The sequence below is a fragment of the Myxocyprinus asiaticus genome, chromosome 23, assembly GCF_019703515.2.
Source record: "Myxocyprinus asiaticus isolate MX2 ecotype Aquarium Trade chromosome 23, UBuf_Myxa_2, whole genome shotgun sequence".
NCBI classification, from domain to species: Eukaryota; Metazoa; Chordata; class Actinopteri; order Cypriniformes; family Catostomidae; genus Myxocyprinus; species Myxocyprinus asiaticus.
The window spans coordinates 7,824,784-7,835,586 of NC_059366.1; the positions used below are offsets into that span (position 1 = coordinate 7,824,784).

A 10,803-nucleotide genomic window follows, 5' to 3' on the forward strand; every position below is an offset into this window, starting at 1 on the left:
CCGCTGTCCTCCATCTGAACGCCTTCAGACAGTTCAGCACCGACTGCGCGCGCTCGTTCGTGAGGCGTTCTCTGCACTCCACGGGTGCAGAGGGGGAGAAGCCGCTGAAATGCGCCGTAAATCCAGCAGTTTTGAGGTGCGTCTTTGGAGGGAATTGAATTCAGTGCACTGAATACAACCGCTTGGCTCCGAAGTGAAAATCTGAATGAGTGGTTGCATGCCAGCTCCTTTTATACCCGTATGTCCGGGGGATTGGCATGCAAATTCCACTTGCCAATTCTCATTGGCCTTTTTTCAAAAAAGCAAAGGTGTTTGGGGCTCCCAAGAGTGACCCCTAGTGTCACTACATCAACACGTGGAGTGAGTGACAGATAGGGAACTCATCTGGATACAATCTGGATATGCAAAAATCAGATTTTTAGTGGCAGTCTGAACAAGGCCAGAGTTTGGCATCTTTTTCTCTTCTGATTGCCGTATTTCAACTCTCTCTATTTTTTTCCACTTTTGGAAAGTTGTGGAAATGTAATAGTGGGTTTATTTTGCTCCCTTTTAACTCTGTAGACCAGCGGCGAAGTTTGACATGTGAAAAGGGTCCTTCTTAGAGTTTAATGTTAGCATGTTGCTAAGCTAACACGCTAAATCTGACTCGAGCAGCCTGTACAGTTGTGCTCAAAAGTTTGCATACCGTGGCAGAAATTGTGACATTTTGGTGCTGAATTTGAAAATATGACTGATCATGCAAAACAAAACTGTCTTTTATTTAAGGAAAGTGATCATATGAAGCCATTTATTATCACATAGTTGTTTGGCTCCTTTTTAAATCATAATGATAATAGAAATCACCCAAATGTCCCTGATCAAAAGTTTACATACCCTTGAATGTTTGGCCTTGTTACAGACACACAAGGTGACACGCACAGGTTTAAATGGCAATTAAAGGTTAATTTCCCACACCTGTGGCTTTTTAAATTGCAATTAGTTTCTGTGTATAAATAGTCAATGAGTTTGTTAGCTCTCACGTGGATGCACTGAGCAGGCTAGATACTGAGCCATGGGGAGCAGAAAAGAACTGTCAAAAGACCTGCGTAACAAGGTAATGGAACTTTATAAAGATGGAAAAGGATATAAAAAGATATCCAAAGCCTTGAAAATGCCAGTCAGTACTGTTCAATCACTTATTAAGAAGCGGAAAATTCGGGGATCTCTTAATACCAAGCCAAAGTCAGGTAGACCAAGAAAGATTTCAGCCACAACTGCCAGAAGAATTGTTCAGGATACAAAGAAAAACCCACAAGTAACCTCAGCTGAAATACAGGCTGCTCTGGAAAAAGACGGTGTGGTTGTTTCAAGGAGCACAATACGACGATACTTGAACAAAAATGAGCTGCATGGTCGAGTTGCCAGAAAGAAGCCTTTACTTCGCCAATGCCACAAAAAAGCCCGGCTAAAATATGTCCAACAACACCTTGACATGCCTCACAGCTTCTGTCACACTGTAATTTGGAGTGACGAGACCAAAATAGAGCTTTATGGTCACAACCATAAGCGCTGTGTTTAGAGAGGGGTCAACAAGGCCTATAGTGAAAAGAATACCATCCCCACTGTGAAGCATGGTGGTGGATCACTGATGTTTTGGGGGTGTGTGAGCTCTAAAGGCACAGGGAATCTTGTGAAAATTGATGGCAAGATGAATGCAGCATGTTATCAGAAAATACTGGCAGACAATTTGCTTTCTTCTACATGAAAGCTGCGCATGGGACGCTCTTGGAATTTCCAGCACGACAATGACCCTAAGCACAAGGCCAAGTTGACCCTCCAGTGGTTACAGCAGAAAAAGGTGAAGGTTCTGGAGTGGCCATCACAGTCTCCTGACCTTAATATCATCGAGCCACTCTGGGGAGATCTCAAATGTGCGGTTCATGCAAGATGACCAAAGACTTTGCATGACCTGGAGGTATTTTGCCAAGACGAATGGGCAGCTATACCACCTGCAAGAATTTGGGGCCTCATAGACAACTATTACAAAAGACTGCACGCTGTCATTGATGCTAAAGGGGGCAATACACAGTATTAAGATCTAAGGGTATGCAGAATTTTGAACAGGGGTCATTTCATTTTTTTCTTTGTTGGCATGTTTTTTTTTATGATTGTGCCATTCTGTTATAACCTACAGTTGAATATAAATCCCATAAGAAATAAAAGAAATGTGTTTTGCCTGCTCACTCATGTTTTCTTTAAAAATGGTACATATATTACCAATTCTCCAAGGGTATGCAAACTTTTATCAGAGCTTATGTTGTCTCTCTGTATTTAGTTGTACCTTAGTTATGTTTTACTCATGTTTTCAGGTGGGGTTTTACAATGCGGTGGCTCTTCCCTGTTATATGACCCTGTCAGAGCTGTTCCCTCCCTCCAGTCCTCTACTTACTGCCTGCAGGTCAGCCACATACAATACTCAGTACACAAGACAAGTATGTTTGACTGCATGAATGTTCCTATGCTATGGTATAATGCACTGTCAATGAATACATTAAGTAAGGAGTAATTTTGTGCCTTTAGTACTTTTATTCAAGCAAGTTTATTTGAAACAGGATAAAGGCCAATATTTATTAGCACTGGGTATCGCATACCACCTCACGTGAACAACCAGCTGACTGTACATTTTTCTGCTTTTTACATGGCTACTAACCAAATAAATAAAAACATGGACATTAAATATTGATCTGCATTGAAGGAAAAAGAAATAGCTGAACAGCTGAATTCAACCTCCTGTTTGCATCAGATTTCTGTTGGTGATTATTTTGTAATTAATTACTGTCTGACTGCTCATTATGCATCTTATTACAAGACTACTTGCCAAATAAACTAATAAATGGGCATGAAATATTGATTTGAGTTGAAATTATTTCATTAGCATACTTGTAGTAATCGCACAGTGATCCGGGAATCTGGAAAGATGGCTCGCAAATACCCGGATGACCGGTCTGACACTGATTTCTCTGTGCAGTTGTTACTGAGAAATATCAAACCGCTAGATGGTGCCATTGACCAGTCAGAACTGAGTATTCCAGAGTGTCGTGTAATAATAATTAATACATGTACAAATATAACCATTAGTATTATATATTGTTTTTGTTTTTTTTAGGGCTGTCAAACGATAAAAATTTTAAATGGACTTAATAACATGATAAGCCGATTAATTAATCGCAATTATTTGCATATAATCATTATTTTAAGAGAAAGGCCCTTAAATAAAAAATCTATTTATAATGATTAAATAATTATAAGTAATAATATTTGAATAACTATAATAAATATAATAACTATTATAATTCCAATAATTAAAATGCAAATACATTATTGTGGCAGATGTGTAAAGCATTGATTAGACAATACAAAAAGTCGCTTTAGACGACAATATATTGTGTATTTCCATATTATTAAACATCAGTCTATCACTGGCCTACAGTCCACAGCAATCCATTTTGCAATTGAATTCATCAATCTGTTAAGGCAGACTTATTAAAAGGGCATTTCTAAGGATGTGTCTATGTACACGTCAGACGGACGCTTTTAGAGCGTCTCACTTTGGTTGCGTTTCATCATAAAGAGCGTTTTTTGGAAAGTGTGTCAAGTTAAACGTAGTGTGAAAAACACATCTCGAGATGCCTGCATCCACAGCTGCGCTCCATCCAGCTGTGATTGAACGCAAGAATGTATCCACATCTTGTGCTGTCAGTAAGTGTGGTTTGATGCGGTACAGCTGGAGTTGCGATTACTGTCCCCTGTTGACTGGGACTTGTAAAAACATGGAGGTGGTACTTCAAGATTGGATTGTTACAATGGTAGGAACATTCCTTTTTACGGCCTGAGGGCATGATTAATTGCATTTTTTACACTTTATTTTGTATATAATTTTCACTGAATTAATGCTTTAAATCGACAGCCCTCATTTTTATTTAATATTAATCATTTATATAAACAATTGTTTAGTAATAATTTATCAAAATATTTTTAAAGCTGAAAATTAAGAAATTATAAATTTGAATAAAAAAATAAAAGATAAAAAATTTAATTTATTGTCTATTAATTTTAAACAGACGGTTTCTACCTAAGTTGGCGGTTCTTGGCCAGAATAACTGCCACTGTGAACCAGCAAGAAGATAATTAAATTTTAGCCACATATTCACTCTATGGAGGCTCTTGCATGCAATGCAATGCAATGAATCTTCTCTTGCCCAACCTCAACACAGTCAGAAACTGGAGCTAACCGCACTGCTTTGCCCAGGTCACAATAACAAGCTTCCTTTATCAGCCAGTTCTCCTAAGCAACCAAATTGGCCCGGTTGCTAGGGAGGGTAGAGTCACATGGGGTAACCTCCCTGTGGTCGCTATAATGTGGTTTGTTCTCGGTGGGGCGTGTGGTGAGTTGAGCGTGGTTGCCATGCTATGTCTCCGTGGCAACGCGCTCAATAAGCCATGTGATAAGATGTGCGGTTTGACGGTCTCAGACGTGAAGGCAACTGGGATTCATCCTCCACCACACGGACTGAGGCGACCACGAGGACTTAAAAAAAGCACATTGGGAATTAGGCATTCCAAATTGGGAGAGAAAAAAAACAAAACAAGCATCTTTTATGTAGCTTTTGTACACAGTGGCATCTAAGGGCCATTATTTAGTGTGGGGGCACAAACAATCACTTAACAATCAATTATTTGACCGATCTTTGAAACATTGACAAATAATTACAAATTCTGTCACAGATGTGCTTCTCATGTTACACTTTATGTTCACATCAGGGACTATGAAGTTCTGTGAACTTGTGCATGTGTATATGCGCTTTAACCGGCAAAGTTTAAAAACCTCATTTTAGCGCAGCGGTTGATTGACAGGTGGAAGTTTCACACTAGTTCTCATTGGTTTCACCTGACTCAAACAAGGGGAGCCAAAAAATCTATCATAAAAGCCTATCTACTGTCACTTATGTGTTATTATAATGGATGCAACATCCCTCAATGCCCTAATACTTATAAAATGAAAACAAGTATGACTGATAAAAATTGATCATGACAGAAATTTTACAGAGAGTGACAAATAAAGAAATTTTTTTGGGCAACCTCTGAACATGATGCCACACAAACATCCCTAATAATTTAATCTCAGCACAAAACACCACTACGACGTGCTCATCCATGTCAAAAAGCTCAAGTAAATGTGAAAGTCATCAATCGTCAAATGAACAGCATAACAAAACTAATCAAAACGACAGACTCCCAATATTACGCAGTCATTGAAATCTAATACAAACCAGTGCATCAACAACACAACACCTCAATGCAATGGCATACAATTCAATGAAATGATGAACGGTACACTTCTAATCCAACTAATCCAACCAGCAGCACATTAGAAAAAATTAGCTTTTAAAACTTACCAATGAAGTTCACTACGCAGGTCTACTCTGCACCCGGTAACTTCCGATGCTCATGTCAACAGCTTGACATAAATATGATCGAAGCTTTTGATTGACTCGGGGCAAAGGCAGACTGGCCCCTCAAGCCATTGTTGAATGCTCGTTGCACGTGCATGACGTTTTCCAGATCTCCGTTGATTAACATGGTGGATGAAGGGCTAGCCCCACGCATAGCAAATGAGAACGATTAAATAGCTTTTACGCTACATACCTTAATAATAATAGAAGTTCTCAAAAGAATATGTACTTTTTTCTTTTATGATGGACATAAAACACGTTTAAGTTGCGGAAAATATATTATGTGAAATATTATGATGCCTTGCAATTTGCACAACAGCACCACCTCTGCCGGGGCTTATCCCCACTTGCCCCTAATGTAGAGACACGGATGTTTGTACATGATCTGATGGTCTGTGTGACTAAACTGCTCAAACATATGTGAGTCTCTGGGACCTTGATCCATGGGGAATGCAAACACAGTTGATGGCGCAATTTGAAATGCCATGTCGCTGCGTCAGCACCGGGTTTCCAAGCTGGAATCTGTGGGCAGTTGGCCCAGACACCCCAGAGCCCTGGCCATTGTGAGATCGGAGATGGACCAAAAAATGACATTCAGCTCCGCTATATGAAAGGGAGAGTCCAACAGACAACAATTTTCACCCTCTTTTATTGGCTTGCATGTTGCATAAATGGAACAAAAAGGACAGACCTAAAAACAACCAGGACAAATTAAGAATGAACACTTTCTCCCCCTGTCTGGGTAATTTCCTCTAGAGCGCTACAGTCAGGATTCTGAAGTATAAATCCCATTCATTTTCTATAAACCTTTCAACACAGACTTACCAAGGGCTCTGAGGTTGTTACGGAATGGTATATGCATCAGTAGAAGCCACAAGTGTGATTTTAACTTTTTTTTATTATTATTGTTGTTGAATTGTCAATATAAAAAAAATTGTTCATAGCTGAATTTCTGGTGAAGAACTACACTACCCATAATCCTGAAGAGAGATCCACCCTCCTGTCAGTCTCCCTACACTCTCAAACTACTTATATTTTTGTACTGTATACATCTAATTATTTTGCAACATACTCAAAATGTATTGTTTTTATACATCTAATGATCGACTATAAATCAGTAGTTTTACATTGTACCGCCATTTTTGATCATTAAGGCATTCGCAGTACTTCATGGGAAGTATTTTCATACCTTTGTATTTTTTTAGATTAATTTTAAATGATCTTAGCTCATTTTAAATACTTTTTTTCACTTAAATATAGCTTTTGAATTACCCATATTTAATTCAAAATCCTACATGTAACACAAATAATTCATTATTTATCATTACATTTACAGGAAAAATAAATTACAGTATCATGTAACTATGTTCAGACACTTAGTTTGTGGTTTTGTTTATCTTTATTATTATTCAGAATTTGATTATTTAAACTGTTCTAACTACTTTCTTGATCATTTGAAAATAAATGTGCAATTTACCGTATGTACTGTATATTCTGTAATTCATATATTGTATGTAATTCATACATAAATATTTTTATTTGTGTTCAGTTTGTAAGTTGTTTGAAGGAACACATTGGGCAAGATATACTTGCCGTTCAATGAAACACAGAAAATATACTATACAAAGTTTTTTCTAATATGATTAATATAAAAATTAATCAACAGATTATTTGTTTATCAAAAAAAGCTGCCAGTTGCAGCTGTAGTCAGTTTAGGATATGCACAAACAAAGGGGAGGCGGGGGCTAGTTGTCACAGTGGAAAGTTGTCACAAGGGCTATATGTCAAGTGATCCATTACAGATTGCTAATTACTTCTCTATAATTGTTATCAGTTTACTTTACTGATTACGTTATTAAAAAGTAATCACATTACTGATTACTTTACTTTTAAGTTACCTTCAAATACACATTTGTTTTTCCACTCAATAAATTCTAAATAATGCCTATATTATGTCTATACATGCCTTTCAGCTGTCACAGAAAAGCAAACAGATGTACATATGAACAAAATTTATATTTTAAATATATTCATCATAAATAATATTATTTAGAAATATGTGTAACCCAAGTAATGAATTGAAAGATTCACTTAATTGAAAGTCAGTAACAATGTCGAGTGAGTGACAGATAGGGAAATACATTTTCACTATGCCTGTTTTTGTTAAAGTTCTTGGGTAATCAAGTTAAAAAAAATCAAAGCACACTGGCAAGGTTCAACTATATAATGAAGACAGATTTTAACGAAAGGTTTAAATGTGTTCTTAGGACAAAGGTATTTTTAAGTCACATTTTTATCAGGGCAGGTTGTCACACATGTTTTAAATGTTACAGTTTATTAATTACAATATTTGTTGGCCAAAACTATGTTTTGCTATTTTTTGTATGCTACCTTTTTCATTTTTGTTGGCCTAATGCAAACAATGGATGAATGAAACCGATTCTACTGGTTTAAGGGCAGGTTCCACTGGGAGAACTTACCACATTCAGTTGCCACAAAAGGTCAATGTGTGTTTTTTTCCTTGGCTAGTATGGTGAAAATGTTCAATAGATTTTTTAGCTCAGACTTCAAGGTATCTGGCTATATAGAAATTTAACTTAAAAAAAAAATGTGGATCTCATTGCATTAAACAACAATATATCAAAGCATGTGGCATTCATTAAAGAAATGTGCAGAAAGAAAGAAAGACAGCACATGCACACTTTTCAAGCAAAACATTTGCATGTACACAAAACAAAATGTACTTTTTGGTTTTCAATGATTAAACAATACATTGTTGAGGTATTTTGACACATTTCATTTGTCAAACGTTAGTGGAACATGTCCATGTGTTAATGTGATTAACTACACCTGTGGTTTCTCTGCTGGGACACCTGTGTGAAATTGAGGGTAACTAACTTCATACTGTACATCCACCAAAAATGAAACCGAAAGATGAAGTTTGACAAACACTGGCAATTTTTTTGCATTACCGGTTGTTGTAAAACTGACAGTTGTGACTGTGTGTTTGCAGGGAAAACCTGAGCCAATGGGAACGAATTGTGCGAGGAGAGGACGTCTCGATGTGGGCGTCCACCGAGGGGGCTGAACCGAGTGAGACATCAGACAGTGGACCAGTCAAGGTGGATTAGCACCGATTCCACAGCAGCACCCGCACCCTGCCAGAGACACCGGACTTCCTGTGGACAGTCCCACATCCTGCAGAGACAGGGGGAAGCAAAGACGGCAGGCAGGAAAGGATATATTCAGAAAATAAACTAAACATAATGTTACCTCATTGGGTGATAGAGGCGTACACTGATTACATCAGAGCTCCCTCAGTGTTGGCTGGGACTCAAGAGAGCTCTGTGAGGGAACCTTTCGGCAGAATGGACATCATTATTGTCAGTTCTTTTCCTTAGGAAGTCGTTTTTGAATATTTTAGGTGATTACTTTTCATTTTGATCAGTTTATTTTGTGGTCTTACAATTGAAGAGGCCTTACAATATGAACCTGAGTTATGATTTAATGACTCGTTACCAGAAGACGGTTCTACTAGTTTAAAATGGTACTTTCTCTCCTGCTGTGGTCAAAAAGTTGTACGCAAAGCTACTTGAGTGGTTTTATTTTTTAAGAGAGACACAAGGAATGTTTAGTCAAACTTAAAGTGCATGTGGCACAGTAAACCCACTGCTCTGGTGGTCCGATGGATGTTTTCTTTTATACTTTGAGCAAAAATGTTTTGCAGTACTTGAATGAAGAAATACAGCCTATTCTTTGTGGAGCTGAAAACAAAAGTCCCCCGCAACACATCTTTCCAAAGCATAAAGCTCCTGTGATGCCGTAAGTTAGATAGCTCTGAACCGGACTTGAGTCACACAAAAGTCACAGCGCTTTCGGCGAAATCTGCAGATACTTCCATCCTGATATGAAGATCAGCTTTAATGTCAGTAATGTCAAGAGTTGAAGAAACAGGTTAAAGGGGTCATATCATAAGGAATTCAATTTCCCTTGATCTTTTGATATAGAAGAGCTTGGTACACTATGAAAACTGTGATACGATTATTCTTAATTAAACATAAAAGTCTTAAAGGCACAGCAGCAAAACAAAAACAAAAAAATACAGTCTGTTTAATTCTAGGATTCAGAGGGTGGTAAATAGTCATGAAAAATTAATTCATGATACAAAAAGACCTTACTAACATTAAAAGTGAAAAAATGCAAAAAATTCAGGGAAAAAATGTAATTATAAGAAAATGATATAACCCCTTTAAATCATTATTGTTAGGAAAAAAAAAATCAGTGTGCATACATACATACATCATTGAAAACTGAAACACTGTAATGAATAATTGTTAATGTGGTCCAGTGCCTAAATACCAGCAAGGTTCTCCAAAATGTATAAAAATAAATGTGATGACTTGATTATGCAAATGTGATGATAGAGATGAAAAATATCAACAGATATTATTAGACTGATCTCATGAAAATTAAGTGACTGGCAACATTTTTGCAAAATAATATGACATGGTTCCTTGCATGTTTAACAGCAGTTATAAGGTGAAATGTCCACTGTGTGGCGCTAAAAGCGAGTAAAATTTTCTCCCAAACAGATGAGGTTTTTAAGGTTAATGCTCTTTCAAGTTTGAAATCAATAAAACTGACTTCCCTATCCTAAACCTTAAACCTAAACCTAACCCACAGTGTCAATAAATGCAAATGTGACATAAAAAACGCATTTTGAAGCAACCATGCCATTTTGTGGTGCTTCTATGACACTTTCAGCTCATGTGTCGACTCACGTACTCTTCAGGACTCATATCCCGGTCCTTTGCATCACAACTGCAACGCTCTATCAGTTGAGCTACTGCGCAATTTGATCACCCTCAAACAAGCTTGTAAGTGTGGTTGATCATTTAATGCAAACTTAAAAATGTATTGCCTTACAAGTCATGCGCTATAGTAAAAGTGTGTAGATGTCATTGGATAGCATTGTGTGAGGAACAGGGTGAAAAGTATATGTTTATGAAGTGATAATCTGCCGTTTTACTCATGATTTGTGTACTAGGGAATAAAAGTCATCGTCGTTGTAGCGCCTCTAGTGTTCATTTCACCAGGAAACTGACACAATACATAGCCACACAATAGGTATAGTGACATGAGTCTATGAGACCAGGTTGGATATTATGAAAACATTTGTGCTTGATAATTATTTTTCTCAAAAGATCATTTTTATTATTGTAGGCACGACAAATCACCTTCAACCTTACAGTTCCCAGCGCATCACTATCCTAGTCTGTTAGCTGATACAGTATTAAGCAAAAGATAAATG

At 37.4% G+C, this 10,803-nt stretch overlaps 1 protein-coding gene across 1 annotated transcript in view; it reads left to right on the plus strand.

Annotated features, from left to right (window-relative positions):
- Positions 1 to 10,024, plus strand: part of LOC127413922 (cAMP and cAMP-inhibited cGMP 3',5'-cyclic phosphodiesterase 10A-like) — a 146,271-nt gene extending 136,247 nt beyond the window's left edge. Inside the window, 3 exon segments of the mRNA XM_051651493.1 lie at positions 2,349 to 2,437; positions 8,506 to 8,612; positions 8,615 to 10,024. Coding sequence (XP_051507453.1) covers positions 2,349 to 2,437; positions 8,506 to 8,612; positions 8,615 to 8,748 — 330 coding nt within the window. The 3' untranslated portion in view covers positions 8,749 to 10,024.
- The last annotated feature ends 779 nt before the right edge of the window (positions 10,025 to 10,803 follow it).